Raw genomic sequence first — 17727 nt, forward strand, 5'->3', positions numbered from 1 at the left:
GCTGGGAATCGAACCTGATGCCTCTGGAAGAACAGTCAAGCTTTTAGCCACTGAGCCATCGCTCCAGCCCCTAGAACATCGTAACAGTGACTTCAACAGAGAGGTGAAGGAGGCAACACCCCAGGAAGAGACTATTCGGCTGTGGAGAAGGCTGTCTGGGCAGGTATACGTGGTTTTCATTTTCAGCGATGGGCCTCTGGGTCCCAGTCTTTAAGACGCTGTCAGCCGCCATAAAGGTCTCAGGTTCCGGAGGGACCTAGCCAGTACTCAGTCACGAACCAGCCAGACTGCCAGGCTGGGGCCAGGCCCAGGCCCAGCCTGCCCCGCCGTGACCCCGCCCCCTCCGCGGCCCCGCCCCTGCCGGCCCCGCCCCGGTGGACAGCAGCAGGAAGCGCACGGGGCTCCTCTGACGCCGCGATCGCAAAGGTGCGGAAAGGGTGCGGGGTGCAGGCCCGGCGCACGGAGCTTGCTGCGCGGCAGCCGGTCGCCGCCAGGCCCCAGCCCGGGCCCGGCCCGGCCATGCAGGCCCGCACTCGCTCCTGCCGGAGCCTACGGAGCGCCGCTCGGGGCTCCGCTGCTCTGGCCTGGGGGGCGGGGCCGGCGGCGCGGCGTCATGCATATGCATGAAGAGCGCGGCGGCGGCTCCATTGTGCCCTCCGAGCGGCGGCGGCGCGATGGCGCGGGCGGCGGCGGCCCGGGGGCGGCGGGCGGCGCCGAGGGCGGGCTGAGCGCATGGAGCTGCGCGGGCCGGGGGCCGCGGCAACGGGCCGGGCCGGGCCAGGCGGAGGTGAGCGGGCTGAGTGGCGCGGGGCGGCGCGGGGCACCGCAGGCAAGTGCCGGCGGCGGGCGCGCAGGTGCGGCAGGTGCGGTGGCAGGTGCGGCCGGTCCCAGGCGCCGGAGGAGGTTTTGCCTCGGCCCGTCTCTGCCGCCCACCTGCGGGTACCTGCCCCCTGTGCCGAGCCGTCGGGCTCTCTTATCTATCCGCTAAGCCTTTGTTGGGGATGGCCCAGGGGTGCGAGTGGCCTTTGGGGGGCCTCCTGAGCGGAGGAGGCTGATGGGCCCTCATCCCTACCTGTCGTTCCAGCTCTGGAGCTGGGCAGGCTCACCTTCACAGTGCGCCCCTCGGTTCCCACTTAGGTGCTCACCATCTGGGTGATGTGGGAGAGGGGGCGGTTGGAAGCCGTTAGTGGCCCCAGGAGGAGCTGCGCGGCTCCTAGACTGAGGACGCTGACCTGTCAGTCCCTGGCCAGGTTCTTGACGGGAACACCCTTTTCCAAACTGAAGCTCAGGAACGAAGGTTCCCTACTCTCCCCTAGATTTTTTGTTCTCCTTGGTACCCTGAACACCATTCCCAGGTGCCCAATGCCCCCCCCCCCCGCAAGTATCCCATTCCCTCATGGTATCCTGTTCTCAGCACGCAGTCCCTTTCCTACTCCATCACCTGCCCCGCTCGCCCCCTTCCCCCCGCTCTTACCACCATCCTCCCCGGGGTTCCTTTTAGTAGTTAGAGACAGTCTTTGATGATGTCTTTAACTCGTTTGTGTTATTGCAGAAAATTTCACAGGGACACAAATAACGTCGTCACAAATGTGACCTGATCTGAGACCACGGTGAATGTGGGTAGGGTGAACACGTACTCGCCACCAAGTCCTGGCAAAGCCAGCACCAAGGGCATCCCTTGACACTTGAGAGTGGTAACAGGGGAGGGAAGCTTAACGTTACTCACCAGGACTGACCTCAAGGGTCCTGATGTGCTCCCAGGAGGGCAGTTACAGGCTGGAGGGATAAAGAGGATAAACAGGTAGATTTCAGAGAGACAGGCCCAGCATGTTGTGGGAGCATCCTGATTACCAAGATTGATTTCTAAGGGCTGAGGACATAAAGGTGGTCATATATCCTAGAATGACTTCCTGATCCCTATTCTAAATATCGGAAACTGAAGTCAGGTTTTGGTTGGACTATTTATTTATTGGCATATGCTCATTCTTGAAGTCCGCACACTAAGGAAGTATTGTTGCCTTACGTACAGAGCAGGCAGGACCTCTAAGCCTTCTGGGCACTTAACTATGCTTCTTTGATACTAGGGACTGCTTCTGCCACACTTGAGACCTCCTCCCCCACCCACCTATGTCCTGTGATTTTATTGCATTGCCTTGAACTCCTGGGCTTAAATGATCTTCCTGCCCCAACCTCCTGAGTGGCTAGGACCACAGTTTGCACACCTCACCCTTTCCTGGGACTTCCATTTCTCTGGAGTCCCAGTTTCTTTTTTTTGTTTATTTGCTTTGAGACAGGGTAGCCCTGGCTGTCCTAGAAATCCTGTTAGACCTGGCTGACCTTGAACTCTGAGACCCCACCTGCCCCTGCCTCCTGAGTACTGGGATTAAAGGCGTGCACCACCGCCTGGCAGATCCCTCTTGGGATTTGAGTTGAGTTTGAACCTAACCCTGGAACTTTGGAGGCCTTGAGTCACGATTTGTGGGCTGTTGAGAAGGTGCAGGAATGTTGCCTGAGTTTGGGCCCCATTACTAGGTCTTGTTCTTAGCTGCTCAGAAAGGAACCCTTGGAGTGTGACTCTGGGACACCCGGAAAGCAAGTTCTCTGGAGCTCTGCCTGAAGGGAGATGTGACTTTGACCTCCAGAAGACTGTGCTCCTAAACTGACTTGAAGTCAGAGCAGCTTTGGGAGACCTGCTTCCAGCTGCAGGTGGCACATGGAGAGTTCAGGCCTCTTTCCCAGTCCTGTCTTTGGAGGTGGGAGGTGGGTCTACATTCAGAGTCTCCCTATAGTCAGGAGCAGAGGGTCCACTGGATACCAGATCTCAGTCCCAGGGTCCTCCCGCAAGACCTACAAGTTGAGGTGTGAATTCAGGAGTTTAGCAGGAAGTCCTCCGAGCAGAGACATGCTTAGGGGGAACTGGAAGTGTCTGTGGTCTCTGTCCACAGCAGAGAAGCATTGTGGGTGGAATTCCCCAGGCTCCTATGATGTAAAAGGCTCCTGTGGGTGCCTTCCCACCCCACACCTGTCCTTCTCTCTTCTCCCCCCAATTCTGTGCACTTCCTAAATCAGATCTCTCAAACTGTGGTCAGGTGTGTTAAAGATGCAAGGCTCAGGACCCAGCCTGCTCTAATGACCCTGGGTGGGGCCAGCAGCCTGTCACACCAGCTAACTGGGATGCTCTGATGGTGAGTGTTACTGGTTTAGGTGACTTGAAATGAGGCAAGGGCTTACCTGCCTGCTTCCCAGCCAGCCTGGTTCCCTCCCAGTGCTTGGGACAACAGAGTGGCTCTGGCCAATCTAACCAGGTTTGGACTTGAGGGGAGGTTTGGCTGTTTCTGGTGGTGTGGTTTTGTGGTAATGTTTTTGTAATTAAAGTTGGATTTTTTTGTTTTTGCTTGTTTTTTTGTTTTTGTTTTTGTTTTGTTTTTTTTGAGACAGGGGTTTTCAGTGTAACAGACTTAGCTGCCCTGGCTGGCCTCGAACTCACAGAGGTCCGCCTGCCTGTGCCTTCCAAGTGCTGTCATTAAAGGTGTGCACACCGCCTGGCCTTTTTTTTTAAAAAAATATTTATTTACTGAGGCAGGGTCTCACTGTGTAAACCTAGGCAAGCCTTGGATTTGTGATCATTTGCCTTGGTCTCCCAGTTGCTGTGATTTTATGTAGGCACCACCACACTAGGCTAATCTAGAACTCATTTTCTAGATTGACCTTGACCTTCTGGTCCTCTTGCCCCTACTTCCTCAGTGCTAGGGTTATAGGCCTGGGCCACCATACCCTTGTTTAGCTAAAGGTTTTGTTTAGATAGCGATAATTGTAGCTGTATCCAGTTGTAAGAAATATTGCAGAGAGAGTCTTTGTATCTCTAACCAGTTTCCCCCAAATGGTAACATTTTGCAAAACTGTAGTACAACATCAGTCTGGGACAGCTCATTGCTACAGTTGGGAGGAACCTTCCTGTTGTGTGTTTATATTCACACCCGGCTTCCTTGTACTGAAGTTACAGCCGTGGAAGATCATCCTCCCCGCCCTCCCTTTAACCCCTGGCCACTGTTAACCCGTTTACAATTTCCCTAATTTTGGCAGATAACGGACAATATAGCACCAGTGATTTGCTTTTTGCACTCAGCACAGTTTCTGGGAGATTCATCTCTAATAGGCTGTAGTGTGTTAGCAGTGGTGTGTTGCTTCTGGCATCTGGGTTGTGGGTGTCCTACACTGATGTGACTGTCCTTCATTGAAGAACACCTAGGTTGTTTCCAGTCTTTGGCTATAACAAATAAATATTCACATACAAGTTTTTCCACTTGAGTTGACATTTCTCTTGAATTGACATTGCCCTGGACTAGAGTTGCTCTGTTGTACTGTGATAGCTGCAAGCTTGGATTTAGAGAAATGGCCAACTTTTCCAGAGTAGCTGTGCTATTTATGGTCCTTGGGTAATGTCTGTGAGGTCTAGTTTCTCCTTGCCAGCGTTTTGTGATGTCACATTTTGTCTCAGCTGTTCTTCTGGATGTACATTGATGCCTCCTCGTGCTTTAACCTATGTTCTTGACAAGTTGCCGAGCACTTGTTCTTGGGCTAATTAGCATCTGTGTTCTCCTTGGAGAAGTTTATTCATGTGTTTTGCTGATTTTTGGTTTTTCGAGACAGGGTTTCTCTGTAGCTTTGGAGCCTGTCCTGGAACTAGCTCTTGTAGACCAGGCTGGTCTTGAACTCACAGAGATCCACCTGCCTCTGCCTCCCGAGTGCTGGGATTAAAGGCGTGCGCCACCGCCGCCCGGCTGTTTTGCTGATTTTTCTATTTGGATTTTGTTTTGCTAATTAAAATTTTTTTATATATTCTAGATGCCACCTCATTTGTAACAGGTGGCTTGCTTTTAGCAAATCTTTCACAGAAAAGTTTTTAATTTTGATAAAGCCAAGTTTTTCTTAATGGATCGTGCCTTTTGGTGTCAAATCTAAGAACTTTTTTCTAGCTTAGATCCTGTAGTTTCTTTTCTTTTACCTTTCTCTAAACATCTTATAGTTTCTATTTTACATTTAAACCCAGGACCTAGTTTATTTTGATATGGGTATGAATTGGTCGTCTTTGCAGTACAAGGATTCAGACCCAGACTCTGGTACATGCTCCTGCAGGTGCTCTGCCACTGACCTGCATGAGGAGTTGATCCATTGTTTTGTTTACTGATGGAACTCCAGTTGTTCCTACACACTTGTTGTAAATGCCCTTCCCCCCCTGGATTACTCTGGTGCCCCAGGAGTGTTTGTGTGGCTATATCCCCATCTTTATTCTCTTCCATTAAATTATACTGCTTTCTATTAAAAAAATAGATCCTAGTTCCTGACATCCACCTGGTTGTTCCAGGCCCCATATGTCAGGTCTTGGGAGGAGGACTTGTCTGTTGACAAGTTCCTCTTCCCAGGTCACCCTCCCAGGATCAGGCAGTAGCTGCAGGGATGCCAACCTCTGCTGCCAAGCTGGCACATCCTGGCCTCTACTGCCTAGGTAGAACTTGGTTTGGAAAAGGACAGAATCAAATCTGGTTGCCTCTGGGGGTTAGGAGTCAGACTGCCATAAGTGGGGCTTTTTTGCCCCTGCTGCTAGGTGTGGGAAGGATCTCTGGAAGCAGGGCCAAGTCACAGTCCCTGTCCTTACTTTCTCTTGCCTGCTCTGGGGCTGTGTGGTGTAGCTTGGCTCTGCAGAGCCTCCAGGTCTGTGGTGAGCTCTGAGTGAGGCCCTGGTAAGCACATAGGAATGTCTGTTCCAAGGCTGAGTGGGTGCTGGGGTATCTCTTGTTCCCCTGGACAGGAGGCTTGTGAGTGCTGAGCTGCAAGAGGGAACTCAGCAGATTTCAGCAGGTTTCAGAAGGTACACGTGTCAGTCACCCAGCCTTACCTCAGGGTCCCCTGAGAAGTGCCTGGCATATGACTGCTGTGTCCCTCTAGTAAGACCAGGTAGAGGTAGGCATGCAAGTGGTTCAGGGTATGTGAGGAAATGAGGCTCTGGGAAGGGCAACAGTCTGGTCCTGGGGAATGTCTGAGTCTGTTTTAAGAAGGTACTTGGTCGTGGCAGTGTGGGAGACATGACTTTGGAAGCCTCCTGGAGCTGTGGCCACTCCGACTCAGGAGCTACATGGGAGCACAGACCTAGTACCAAAGCAGTAGACTTCCAGTGTTGGCCACAGGTCCCCTGCCCACCAGCCAAACTGCTGCGGTTTTCCGCGGTTGAAGCCCCTTTGGTCCCGTCTTGTAGATGTGGATTAACATGCTCTCACTATTGCTGAGAAACTTAGTTATATCAAGGGCCTTTGTGTCTGCGGATACCCCCCCACACACACCTGTTGTACTGTGTATGTCACTGCCCTGTTGGGAACTCACAAGTGTCATAGATGGGTCTGTGGGGGACAGGATTGCCTGCTTGGCCTGATACTCCACAGTCACCCACTCCCTTAAGTCGTCTAGGTCAGTTTGAGGATCCTATAGCCTGAAGCCCTTCTGCTACCCTCTTGATAGGAAAAACCTGCCAGCCAGGAGCTGGGCTGGTGCCTGTGTCCTGCCTCAGCCGTGTTGGTCCAGCCTCCCCAAGGCCAAGCTGGTGGATGGATTGCCTTTCCACATCTGCTTCCTGACTTCGCCAGCCCCCGCCTCAAAGGACACTTTGGCTCTGCTCCCTCTCAGGTCTCTGGGCTGCCCAGGGTGGGTAAGACTTTGAGTAGGTGCTACCCTGATTGGCTCCAAGGACCTGCAGAAGGGTTCCTGACTTTATGTGGATAGAGTATGGGAAAGGGTGTATAGAGTGTTTGAGATCAGAGCCCTCTTTCAGGGTTGGTTCAGTGGCTTAAGATGGTAGGGCCCTCGCATGCAGACGTCTGCCCCTCCTTTGTTTGGGAGTAGGAATGTATTCATAACATGCTACATTGTCAAGGAGTTCTCAGGGCTACCACCTTAGAGTAGAGTTTGAGTAGTTGTATATTTCTCCTACATTAAAGGAAAAAGGAAAAAAGATGGGAGGGCCCTTGTTAGAGTTGCTTCGCACCGTATTCTAGGCTGACATCAAACAGTCCTGCCTTTGCTCTGTCCATTGCTACTGCAAGGGACTCCTGCTCGTCTAAGCTCTTGTCCTCTCCCTCCTGTCCAGCAGCCGGAGCAGCAACTCCCAGAGAAGTTTTGGCACATCGGGCCTGTAGGCTGCTCTGTCACCAATGAACCCCATGAACCCCATGAAACCTGCCCTGCCCCCTGCGCCACACGGGTGAGTGTGGGCTCTGTGGCCTGCCTCTAGCAAGCCCTGGGCCTTCTGACCCCGCCTTACAAGCTACTCTCTCTGTAGTGATGGTTCATTTGCATATGAGTCTGTGCCTTGGCAACAAAGTGCCACTCAGCCAGCCGGGTCACTGTCCGTGGTTACTACTGTGTGGGGAGTTGGCAACGCAACTCAAAGCCAGGTGAGTATGCACCTGGGCCCAGCTCCTCTAGCCCTCAGGATCGAGAGCCTTGGTGGTTGGTGCCTCTGCCATCTTAGGGCTTCAAGAACAAGGGGCTACAGGGACTGACTGGAGCACAGGATGGGGCTTCCTGAGGGTCTCAAATTGCTAGGTGCCTTTCTTCTGTGTTGTCATGGGATGCCTTCCCCTGGCTGGCTCCATAGACCACCCTAGTCAGAATTGTAGACAGCCACTCTTCCCATCCCAGGTCCTCCCCCACTTGTTAGGTTTCTCTTGGCATCTAACACTTCAGAGCTATGTCTTGAAGACAGTGGTTTGGCTGGTTCTCTTTGGTGACTCCCACTTCCTTGTAGGTTTTGGGGAACCCCATGGGCCCTGCAGGAAGCCCCCCTGGTGGCTCCATGATGCCTGGTGTGGCAGGTGGCAGCTCTGCCTTGACCTCCCCGCAGTGCCTGGGACAGCAGGCGTTTGCTGAAGGTGGTGCTAGCAAGGGCTACGTCCAGCAAGGCGTGTATGGCCGCGGGGGCTACCCTGGGGGATCCAGCTTCACCACTGGGTAAGCAGGGCCCCTCACCTGGCCAGTGGCTTGAAGCTGTCAGCCTGGCAAGTGCTGCCAAAGGGTTGGATGTTGCCTGTTGCTTTCCCACTAACTCCAGTAGCCACAGTGGAAGGTTGAGAAAGAATGAAAGAATGGGCTCCCGAGTGCTGTGTGTCTCAGAGCACGCTATCGTAGAGAGTGAGACAATCCTATATCACCTGCAGGTATGCAGGTGGCCCTGGAGGCCTGGCCCTCCCCTCACATGCTGCGCGGCCCTCGACAGACTTCACACAAGCAGCAGCTGCAGCTGCTATGGCTGCTGCCGCAGCCACCGCCACAGCCACAGCCACAGCCACTGTGGCTGCCCTGCAGGAGAAACAGAGCCAGGAGCTAAGCCAATATGGAGCGGTGAGGCCCCCTCAAGTTCCTTCTATGTGATAGCACGTATGGGTGGGCTTGCAGGACTTGCCACAGTGTGTTGTGGGGACAAGTCTGGACTGCTGTGGGACATCATGAAGCCAGTGGAAGAGGCACAGGAAAGGAGAGAGGGCTGGGAACCGCTGAGAGTGGGTCTGGACCGTCCCTCTTCTTTCTCCTCTCAGATGGGAACTGGACAGTCTTTTAGCAGCCAGTTTCTGCAGCATGGTGGTCCCCGAGGACCCAGTGGACCCCCTGGCATGAACCCTTCTGGCATGGGAGGAATGATGGGCCCCTCTGGCCTCTCCTCCATGGCCATGAACCCTACCCGGGCAGCAGGAATGACACCCTTGTATGCAGGACAGCGACTGCCTCAGCATGGGTACCCTGGGCCACCTCAGGCCCAGCCACTGCCTCGACAGGGTGTCAAGAGAGCCTATTCAGAGGTGAGTGTCTTGATTGCTCAGCATGGGGTCCTAGATGATGAGTCCCTACCAAGTCGTCCCAGAGTTATGATAAGGGTGGCTTCTGCTGTGAAAGAGAACTGCTGTGCCCAGCAGGATCGTGAAGACACCCCCCTGCCACCCACCAACACACACACAACAAACAGCTTCCCCTGATAACTCTTTCTTTCCTTGGGCATCACTTCTTCTTAGGTGTATCCCGGGCAGCAGTATCTACAAGGAGGCCAGTATGCAGCTAGCACTGCCCAGTATGCTCCTGGGCCTGGGCAACCCCCTGGCCCTGCCTCCTCTTACCCCGGACACAGGCTACCCCTGCAGCAGGGCATGGCCCCTTCCTTGTCTGCACCTGGCTCCACAGGACTGCACTACAAGGTAGGACTGGCTCCCATGGGCCTGTGCTGGCTTGAGTGTCATGGGACTCAGTGGGGACTTTTCGGCAGGCTGGCCAGGGAATTTTAGTCAGTGTAAGAACAGCTCTCAGGGTGACCAGTCTGATTCTGTGGTCCATACGTCTATGTCTCTCTGTGGATATTTGGTGTAGGGAGCAGCAAGCAGACTTCCAAACCATTCTGACAACCTCTGTGCATTCACTCCTTACCCATCTACCCCCACATCCTGACTCCTGTCTGGGCATAGGGAGGGTGAGCACACCTCACTGGGAGCCTGGGTAGGCAGAGTAGCATGATGAGGTGGAGAAGGGAAAGAAAGAAAGGAGCTCTTCCGACTTAAGGGCCACTCCTGTTTCCTTAGTATTAACTTTTTACTTTATGAAATCAGTGATGTCTCTTACAGATTATAGGGAGTGTAGACAATGCACAGATCAGCTCCTGTGTGTGCTGCAGACTCTAGGATCAGGCCTACGGGGTCAGTAGGGGGCAGGCTGGAGCCCCAGGCACACTCAGTTTTCTTTCCCACAGCCCACAGAGCAGTTCAACGGGCAGGGCGCCAACTTCAACGGGGGCAGCATCAGCTACAGCCAGCCTGGCTTGAGTGGGGTACGGGGCTTGGCAGGGCGGATGGGCTGGGAGGCTCACAGGGAGGGTGTGTGGAAAGAGGGGTGTTCTGTGAGCAGACTGCCCTCCCACTCTGCCATTCTGCTTTGACTGTTTATGCTCAACCTCTACAGCCTTCCCGTTCCATCCCTGGTTACCCCAGCTCCCCACTGCCGGGGAATCCCACACCACCCATGACGCCCAGCAGCAATGTTCCCTACATGTCCCCAAGCCAGGAAGTCAAGTCTCCTTTCCTGCCTGACCTCAAGCCAGGCCTCAGCTCTTTGCACCCATCACCCTCTGGTGAGTGTTTAAGGACAACAGCCAACATGAGACTTGGGTGGCTAAGGTAATCAGGACTCAGAGAGTCTTACAGGGAAAGCCCAAGGCCCAGCTTCATACAAAGCAGAATGGTTATATATCAGGCCCCTGCAAAAGCTAACATCCTGCCGGGCAGTGGTGGCACACACCTTTAATCCCTGTACTTGGGAGGCAGAGGCAGGCAGATCTCTGTGAGTTTGAGGCCAGCCTGGTCTATAAGAGCTAGTTCCAGGACAGTCAGGTCTACACAGAGAAACCCTGTCTCGAAAAAAAAAAAAAAAAAAAAAAAAAAAAAAATAGCTAACTTCCTAAAACTTTCCGTTGAAGCATAGGGCGATGGCAGGTGGCCCAGTCTGAATGTACTTTCTAGGTTGGAAGCATGTCCTGTGTCTGTTCAGAATGTGATCCAGACTGCTAGATGGCTGAAGCAGGACAGAACATGCTGACTGGGGGCCCACTTTTAGTAGAGACATTAGGAGCCCAGAGTGGGGGCATCTCAGGAGTTAGGTTAGAATTTGGGACTCTAGGTGCAGAAGTGTTCTTGGGGGCCTTGGAAGGGTACCAGACTCATGGCCAGCATACCTCTGCCTGCAGGAAGTGGTCCTTGTGATGAGTTGCGCCTGACCTTCCCAGTTCGAGATGGGGTGGTCCTGGAACCCTTCCGCCTGCAGCACAACCTGGCTGTGAGCAACCATGTCTTCCAGCTCCGAGACTCTGTCTACAAGACCCTGATGTTGAGGTGAGTCCCACTACCATCCTGCCCCTGGGCCCTGGCTGCACGGTGTGGGCTCCTGTCATCCTCTTTCCTCTAGGCCTGACCTGGAGCTGCAGTTCAAGTGCTACCACCATGAGGACCGACAGATGAATACCAACTGGCCAGCGTCTGTGCAGGTCAGCGTCAACGCCACACCCCTCAGCATCGAGCGTGGAGACAACAAGACTTCGCACAAGCCCCTCTACCTGAAGCATGTGTGCCAGCCAGGCCGCAACACGATCCAGATCACCGTTACCGCCTGCTGCTGCGTGGGTAGCCTGCGGGGCTGTGGGTTGGGTCTGTCAGGGTTCAGGCTGGGGCCTGCAGAGACCACTCAGACCATCAGCTCTCCTGTGGGCTTGGGAGCTTGTGGGGGAGGGTCTTTGTCCTTGAAGAGCAGGTGTTGCTTCTCAGGTCTGCTCTTTCAGAAAAGGGAGCCAATAAATCCACCCTGTTTCCCAGTTAGATTGCATTAGACACATTTAATGTTCATGTTAGTTATATCAGAAAGCTAAGCACAGGAAGCTCGTGGAAGATGTGCCTGCCACCTGTCCTGGCCTGGGCCTTACCAGGTTCCAGTGGACAGGATCCTAAGTAACCTTGAGCTGCAGGCTACCAGGAGCCACCCCAATGGAGGGGCCTGGAGATAGGGTGGCTCAAATACCATGTCATGTCAGGAGAGTGGGTGTGACAAGCAGGAGACTGTGCCAGGGACTTGAGGTGATTATGTTTTGACAGAGGAGAAAACTAGACAGTGGTTGGAGCCAAGTTGAGATAGTGCAGTGTGGCTGAAGCTCAGAGCCCCTGCCCAAAGCCCAGAGAAGTAGGAACGCCCCTACCTGTGCGTCAGCACTTAGGAGGGCCTCGCTGTCAGGAAGGTAGCTGGCCTGGCTTTTGTCCATGCTAGGCCCCATCCCTCCCTGCCTGACACCCCTTGAATTAACTTCTAAAACACATCCCCCCTGAACCACCTGCTGCCTCCCAGGCTCCTGCTCTACGTGTAACGTCCCTCACTCTGTTGCAGTCTCACCTCTTCGTGCTGCAGCTGGTGCACCGTCCGTCTGTCCGCTCTGTGCTGCAGGGCCTCCTCAAGAAGCGCCTCCTGCCAGCTGAGCACTGCATCACCAAGAGTGAGTGGTCCCTACTCCTCAGCCATCTGGGCTGTCCCACGCTGAACCCTGCGGTGTGGCACAGAGACCATTTCCTCCCCTCAGACTGGTGGCTCTGCCCAAGGAGCACTGGTTACCTCCAGGCAACTCCTTAGAGGCACTGATTGAGGAATGACTGGGTCCCTGGTTAGCACACCAGCTCACAGCCTCAGAGTGTTTTCCCCTGTCAATGTCAGTAAAGCGGAACTTCAGTAGCGGCACCATCCCTGGCACCCCTGGGCCCAATGGAGAGGATGGGGTGGAGCAGACGGCTATCAAGGTGTCCCTGAAGTGCCCCATCACCTTCCGCAGGATCCAGCTCCCAGCCCGTGGTCACGACTGTCGCCACATACAGGTGCGTGGTCTGTAGCCCTCTATTGGAATTTGTTGTCTTGAGTTTGTGGAGCAACCAGAACACTGACTCGGTACTGAGTGGAATCTAAACTAGAAACTGAGAAAGCTGCATTAGAAAGAAAGAACCCATGAGCCACAGGAGGGGTCTGCTTCTGGCATTTACCAAACTAAAACATGCACAGTACTGTCCATAGCTGTAACCAGTAGGAGCTCCAGAGAAAAACATGTTTATCAGCAACGTAGAGAAAGGTTTTGTGCCTGGTACCCCAATACACACCTGTAATCCCAGCACCCAGAGGGCTGAAGCAGTAGGAGCTTAAAGTGAAGCCAGTCTGGGGTACATAGTGAGAATCTGTCTCAGATTTTTTTCCCCTTTGAGACATGGTCTCATGTGTCCCAGGCTGGCCTCAGACTCACTTTGTAGCTGGGGATAAACCTGAATTCCTGATCTTCCTGCCAGGCTGCAGTGTTGTGTTTGCAGACAGACATCCCTGTACTCATGCACAGGAGAAAACAATATTTTGTGCTGACACTTGAGCCTCTTCCTCTTTGGCAGATGGAACCTGAGCTCAACTGTCAGACCAAATAGGCAGACCTTACCATGGGGGCGTGGCCCTCTTGCTCCTTTGAAACATAATCGCAGTTTTCCTATAAAAGTATGTTTGTGACACGCAGCCCTGACTGTCCTGGAAAACTCTTTATGTAGACTAGGCTGGCCTGGAACACAGAGATTCACCTGCCTCTACCTCCCAAGTTCTGGGATTAAAGATGTGTGCCGCTATACCCAGTACAGTTTTCCCTATATTTTTGCTGGTTACTGTATTCATGGGGTTCCATTTTAAAAGGTATAAGGATTGGGTGCAGCCTTCTTCCTGCCCACCTTTAGAGTTCCCGTCTGCAAAAATAACCAGTGTTAGCCAAGTAACTGCATGCTACATATGGCTGCATAGTGGTGTTCTGTCCTATAAACTTCCTTTTTTGGAGGTTGTACTAGGGGTTGAACCTAGGGCTTTATGCATGCTGGGCAAGGACTCTGCCACTGAGCTACAGCCTTAGCCTTTTTTTTTTTTTTTTTTTTTTTTGGTTTTTTCGAGACAGGGTTTCGAGCCTGTCCTGGAACTAGCTCTTGTAGACCAGGCTGGTCTCAAACTCACAGAGATCCGCCTGCCTCTGCCTCCCGAGTGCTGCAGCCTTAGCCTTTTAACAACTGCCCTGAGCCAAGAGATTCCCTATGGATACAACTTCCTGATCCTGGGGCATAGCAGTGCTGGGGAGGGCTGCTTGGGGGTATCCCAAATTAGGCCTATTAAGATGCTGCTGCAGTAGAAACCTGATACCTTAAATATAAACCCAAATAAGTCACAATTTCCAGAAGACATTCAGAACAGCCCCTTTCACTGACCCATGCTAAGGAATGGCCTGTCTCCCTGTCTCCGCAGTGCTTTGACCTGGAGTCATACTTGCAGCTCAACTGTGAGCGGGGGACCTGGAGGTGCCCTGTGTGCAAGTAAGTCAGTCTTGTGTCTGCCGCTTCCTTAAAGGGGGGAACTTGAAATAATGTCAGAAGTGTTCCGTAGCACAGACCAGAGTAGCAGAAACTACTAGGTGACAGGGCAGAACCCTACTAGGTGACCTTGCACAGTATCCCCTTACACTGGACTATCATAGTGGTCACCTAATACATGCCATGAACTCACAGGGGTCCCTTACAGAATCATCACACAGGTGACAGCTGGAGAAATGGTAGGGTCTATACCCAGCTGGGCTAGGCCTCCTGAGCAGTCTCCTTTGCATTCTACAGTAAGACGGCATTGCTGGAGGGTCTGGAGGTGGACCAGTACATGCTGGGTATCCTGATTTACATTCAGAAGTAAGTGGCTCTTCCTGCCTGCCACCCCTCGTCTGTGGCAACCAGAAGGTAGTCTTGGAGTAAAAGCAGTCTTTGAAGCCTCTTCCCATGGTGAAGCAGCTCCACTGCAGGCCAGGGCCACACACACACCTGCCGAGTGTGCTGAAGGTTCTGGGTAGCAGAGGGTTTGAGTACAAGGTCTGGTTGGAAACCTGACCTCTGGGGTAGCAAGTGACAAGTACCAATCCGTCCCTGCTTAGCTCAGACTATGAGGAGATCACCATCGACCCCACGTGCAGCTGGAAACCAGTACCTGTGAAGCCTGACCTGCACATCAAGGAGGAGCCAGATGGGCCAGTGTTGAAACGCTGCCGCACTGTGAGCCCTGCCCATGTGCTCATGCCCAGTGTGATGGAGATGATTGCAGCTCTGGGCCCGGGCGCTGCCCCCTTTGCCCCTTTGCAGCCCCCTTCGGCCCCTGCCCCCAGCGACTACCCCAGCCAGGGTGAGTACAGCACACCCAGACTTGAACCTCAGGTGACCCTGGGAAGATGACTTATCCTCTCAGCTCAGAATCTATGCTGAGGATGCCCATCCTTCGTATCCCGACTGACAGGGTACTCAGTTTTCCACCCTGTTCCTCTGATTTGGGGTGAGGCTTTCCACGGAAAAACTTGGGTGGACTTTCTCTGAAATGAACTGGTCCCGTTTGGGGTGTTCCCTGAAGACCCGCACTACATACATACTGTACTTTGTTGTAGTGAGTCTCATTCCTGATCTTCTTGCAGGTTCCAACTTCCTGGGGCCTGGAACCTTCCCAGAATCCTTCCCATCTGCTACACCCACCACCCCAAACCTTGCTGAGTTCACCCAGGGGCCACCTCCCATGTCCTACCAATCTGACATTCCCGGCAGCCTCCTGACTGCAGACAAGTCTGCTCCTTGCCTCCCAGGCCAGGTCAGTGCTGTGCCCAGAGGCCCAGTAAGAGTCTCCCCAGAGGGTCCTTGAGCTATTTTAACAAGTTCTTTTCTCCATCCTCAGATGGCACCAGCAGGCCACCTGGACCCAGCCCATAATCCTGGACCACCAGGATTGCACACCCCCAACCTCGGGCCCACCCCAGGCTCCCAGCTACACCATCCAAATCCTCCCCCTCCATCCCGACAGTCCCTGGGTCAACCAAATACAGGGCCCATCAGCGAATTGGCCTTCAATCCTGCCACGGGCATGATGGGACCTCCCAGCATGACTGGGGCAGGGGAGGCCCCAGAACCAGCTCTGGATGTGAGTAGCCCGTCCTGTGTTGGGGGTGGGAGCCATTGGGGGCTGTCTGCATCAGTCCCTGGGTCTACCCACCTTGCTTCATAGAAGGGAAGACAGTGAATCTTCAAGAGAGATTGTCAGATAATGTCACCCAAGAGCAGCTGTTCCACACAGGTTGGATACCTGGAATAGCTACAGAGTGCCAGGTACCCATGTGTGGTTAATGACTGACTTGCCCTTAGATTAGAGATTTTGGAACCTAGGTATGTGAGGCCTCCAAGAAAGCCCACAGCACTGTCTTCAAAGTCCAGCTTGACCTGGCCATTTGCTCAGTTCTACATCTTGACAACACAGGCAGGATGTGAGCACAGGCATGAAAGACAGTGCTCTGTACCTAGGCCGTAAGAGAAACTACTGAGGTTCCACATAGGAAGATGAGGAGGAGCCCAGAGCAGAAAGCTCATGGGAACAACACTAGAGATCCTTTTTGGGCCCGTGCATCTGTGGTGCACAGCTGGGCCTCCTCTGGTTGTGCACCCTGGCTCCTGGCGTTGAGAAACATGTCTTGAGCTATTCTTATCCTGTAACAGCCATCCATGGGGAGATACAGGCAGCTTCATACAGGCAGGCGCCCAGTATATGGCAGGGAAAGGGCAGTTTAGCATCCACACTGGGCCTAGGGCCAGGATAGCATGGCCACTGGACCTGAAGGGTCTGAGACCAACGCTGCTAATGTGTTTGCTTTGTCCTCAGCTGCTCCCAGAACTGACCAATCCTGACGAACTGCTTTCCTACCTGGGTCCACCCGACCTCCCCACAAACAGCAGCGATGACCTGCTCTCACTCTTTGAGAACAACTGATGGTGTGTTAGCCCCTGGCCTGGCAAGGACACACTCACAGATATCACCACAGCCTTCCCTTCTCACCCAGCCCCACAGGATGCCTGGTGGTTCTCCCTGAATCTCCTCATGCACACACCCTGAGCTGGGGCCAGCCCCTGATGAACTGGAAGGGGCCCCAGGCCAGTGGTCCTCATACCCACCCCCCATCAAGCTCACTGCTACAGAATGGGTCTTGCGAGGTGCCCTGCAGGCCCCATCAGCTGCGCGTGCACACAACCTTACACCCCAGACTCATGGCCTTGCACTTGTCCTTCTGCCCTGCCTGCTCCCACCCGGCCTGCATTTTGTCCAGCACTGACCCTCTGTTTCTGCTTCTCCTCAGAAGAGCTGGCTGGCAAGGCTGGCTCTGTACTCTTGGTCTGCAGCTCCAGTGGCTTGAGCCTGGCAGGCTCAGAACGATACAGAGCACCAGCCTGTGGGGGCCTGGTGCTCTCACCCAGCTGAATGTGGTCCGGGGGTTCCCCCCTCCACCCTGAGCTTCAGGCAGAGGCCAGGGTGGGGGCAATAAAGCACAACAATGTACATAGTGTAGAAATGCTAACAGCTGGGAGAGGGAGGGACAGCTGTGTAAGCCAGTATGTTCCTCTGTGGACTGGCCTGGGCCTTCCATGTCCTGTCTGCCCCTTACTGAATGCAGACAGCTCAGGGGGAGGTCGGAGGTTCAGCCCCCTTAGGGGTGGTCTTTCAGACTCAGCTCTGTGTAAATTCTCCAGTGAGCTGCTCCCCCAAGTTCCTCTTTTCTGTGAAAGTGAAGAATTAGTACAGCTGTGTTTTTTAAACCACCTCATCTCCACCCTGCGGCCCACACCCAGGTGGGGGAGGCCATTGCATCTGCTGGCAAAGCGCCTGGGCCTGCAAGCAGGGCGCTGGCCTGTTGTGTCTCTTGTCTGTGCGATCTATTAAAGGACTCCCTCGTGGGCCTGCCTGAGTCCTTCCTTTGTGCTGAGGGGCTGTGGTCTTCCTGTTCCCAGATGAAAGTCTAGATGTTTTCATCCACACTCAGGCTATCCCCGAGCTGTGGTAAATTTCCTTTGTCCTGGAATTTTCCATGTTGGCTTCAGTTGCAGAGCTATTTTGTAAAGTGTCTCAGGCTTGCCCTGGAGACATTTGCCACCATGTCACCTTCCCTGGGTGTGCCCTAGGGCAGGGAGCCAGCTATCTGTCAAGTGACTGCAGCACAGCCAGAGGCCTGAGCAGCCCTGGCCTGCCCAGGCTCACTGCTCCTCATCCTTGGCCTGGGCCCTGAGGCCCTGCCCAGGCAGCCTTCCTGTGCAGCCG

General features: G+C 53.9%; 1 protein-coding gene and 1 non-coding gene across 7 annotated transcripts; both read left to right on the forward strand.

Annotated features, from left to right (window-relative positions):
* The first annotated feature begins 360 nt into the window (after positions 1-360).
* Positions 361-17369, forward strand: Zmiz2 (zinc finger MIZ-type containing 2). Of its 6 annotated transcripts, none has more exons than XM_038349916.2 (20): positions 361-426; positions 6514-6700; positions 7139-7252; positions 7331-7445; positions 7799-8001; positions 8208-8391; positions 8586-8846; positions 9057-9236; positions 9782-9859; positions 9991-10159; positions 10772-10916; positions 10990-11200; positions 11956-12061; positions 12277-12434; positions 13873-13940; positions 14235-14303; positions 14543-14787; positions 15071-15240; positions 15325-15567; positions 16300-17369. In XM_038349916.2, the coding sequence occupies exons 3-20, from the start codon at positions 7203-7205 to the stop codon at positions 16405-16407; spliced, it is 2763 nt and encodes a 920-aa protein (XP_038205844.1). In that variant the 5' UTR covers positions 361-426; positions 6514-6700; positions 7139-7202; the 3' UTR covers positions 16408-17369. The 6 variants fall into 6 exon arrangements, with proteins under 6 accessions (XP_038205844.1, XP_038205837.1, XP_038205830.1 ...); XM_038349909.2 differs by having other exon boundaries at positions 6514-6696; XM_038349902.2 differs by having other exon boundaries at positions 6514-6696; positions 7142-7252.
* Positions 6856-6986, forward strand: LOC119806127. The gene has a single exon (XR_005284157.1). It is a non-coding gene; the product is annotated as a small nucleolar RNA U109 (small nucleolar RNA).
* Positions 17370-17727: the final 358 nt, after the last annotated feature.

This window comes from Arvicola amphibius, chromosome 1, assembly GCF_903992535.2.
Source record: "Arvicola amphibius chromosome 1, mArvAmp1.2, whole genome shotgun sequence".
Classification (NCBI taxonomy): Eukaryota; Metazoa; Chordata; class Mammalia; order Rodentia; family Cricetidae; genus Arvicola; species Arvicola amphibius.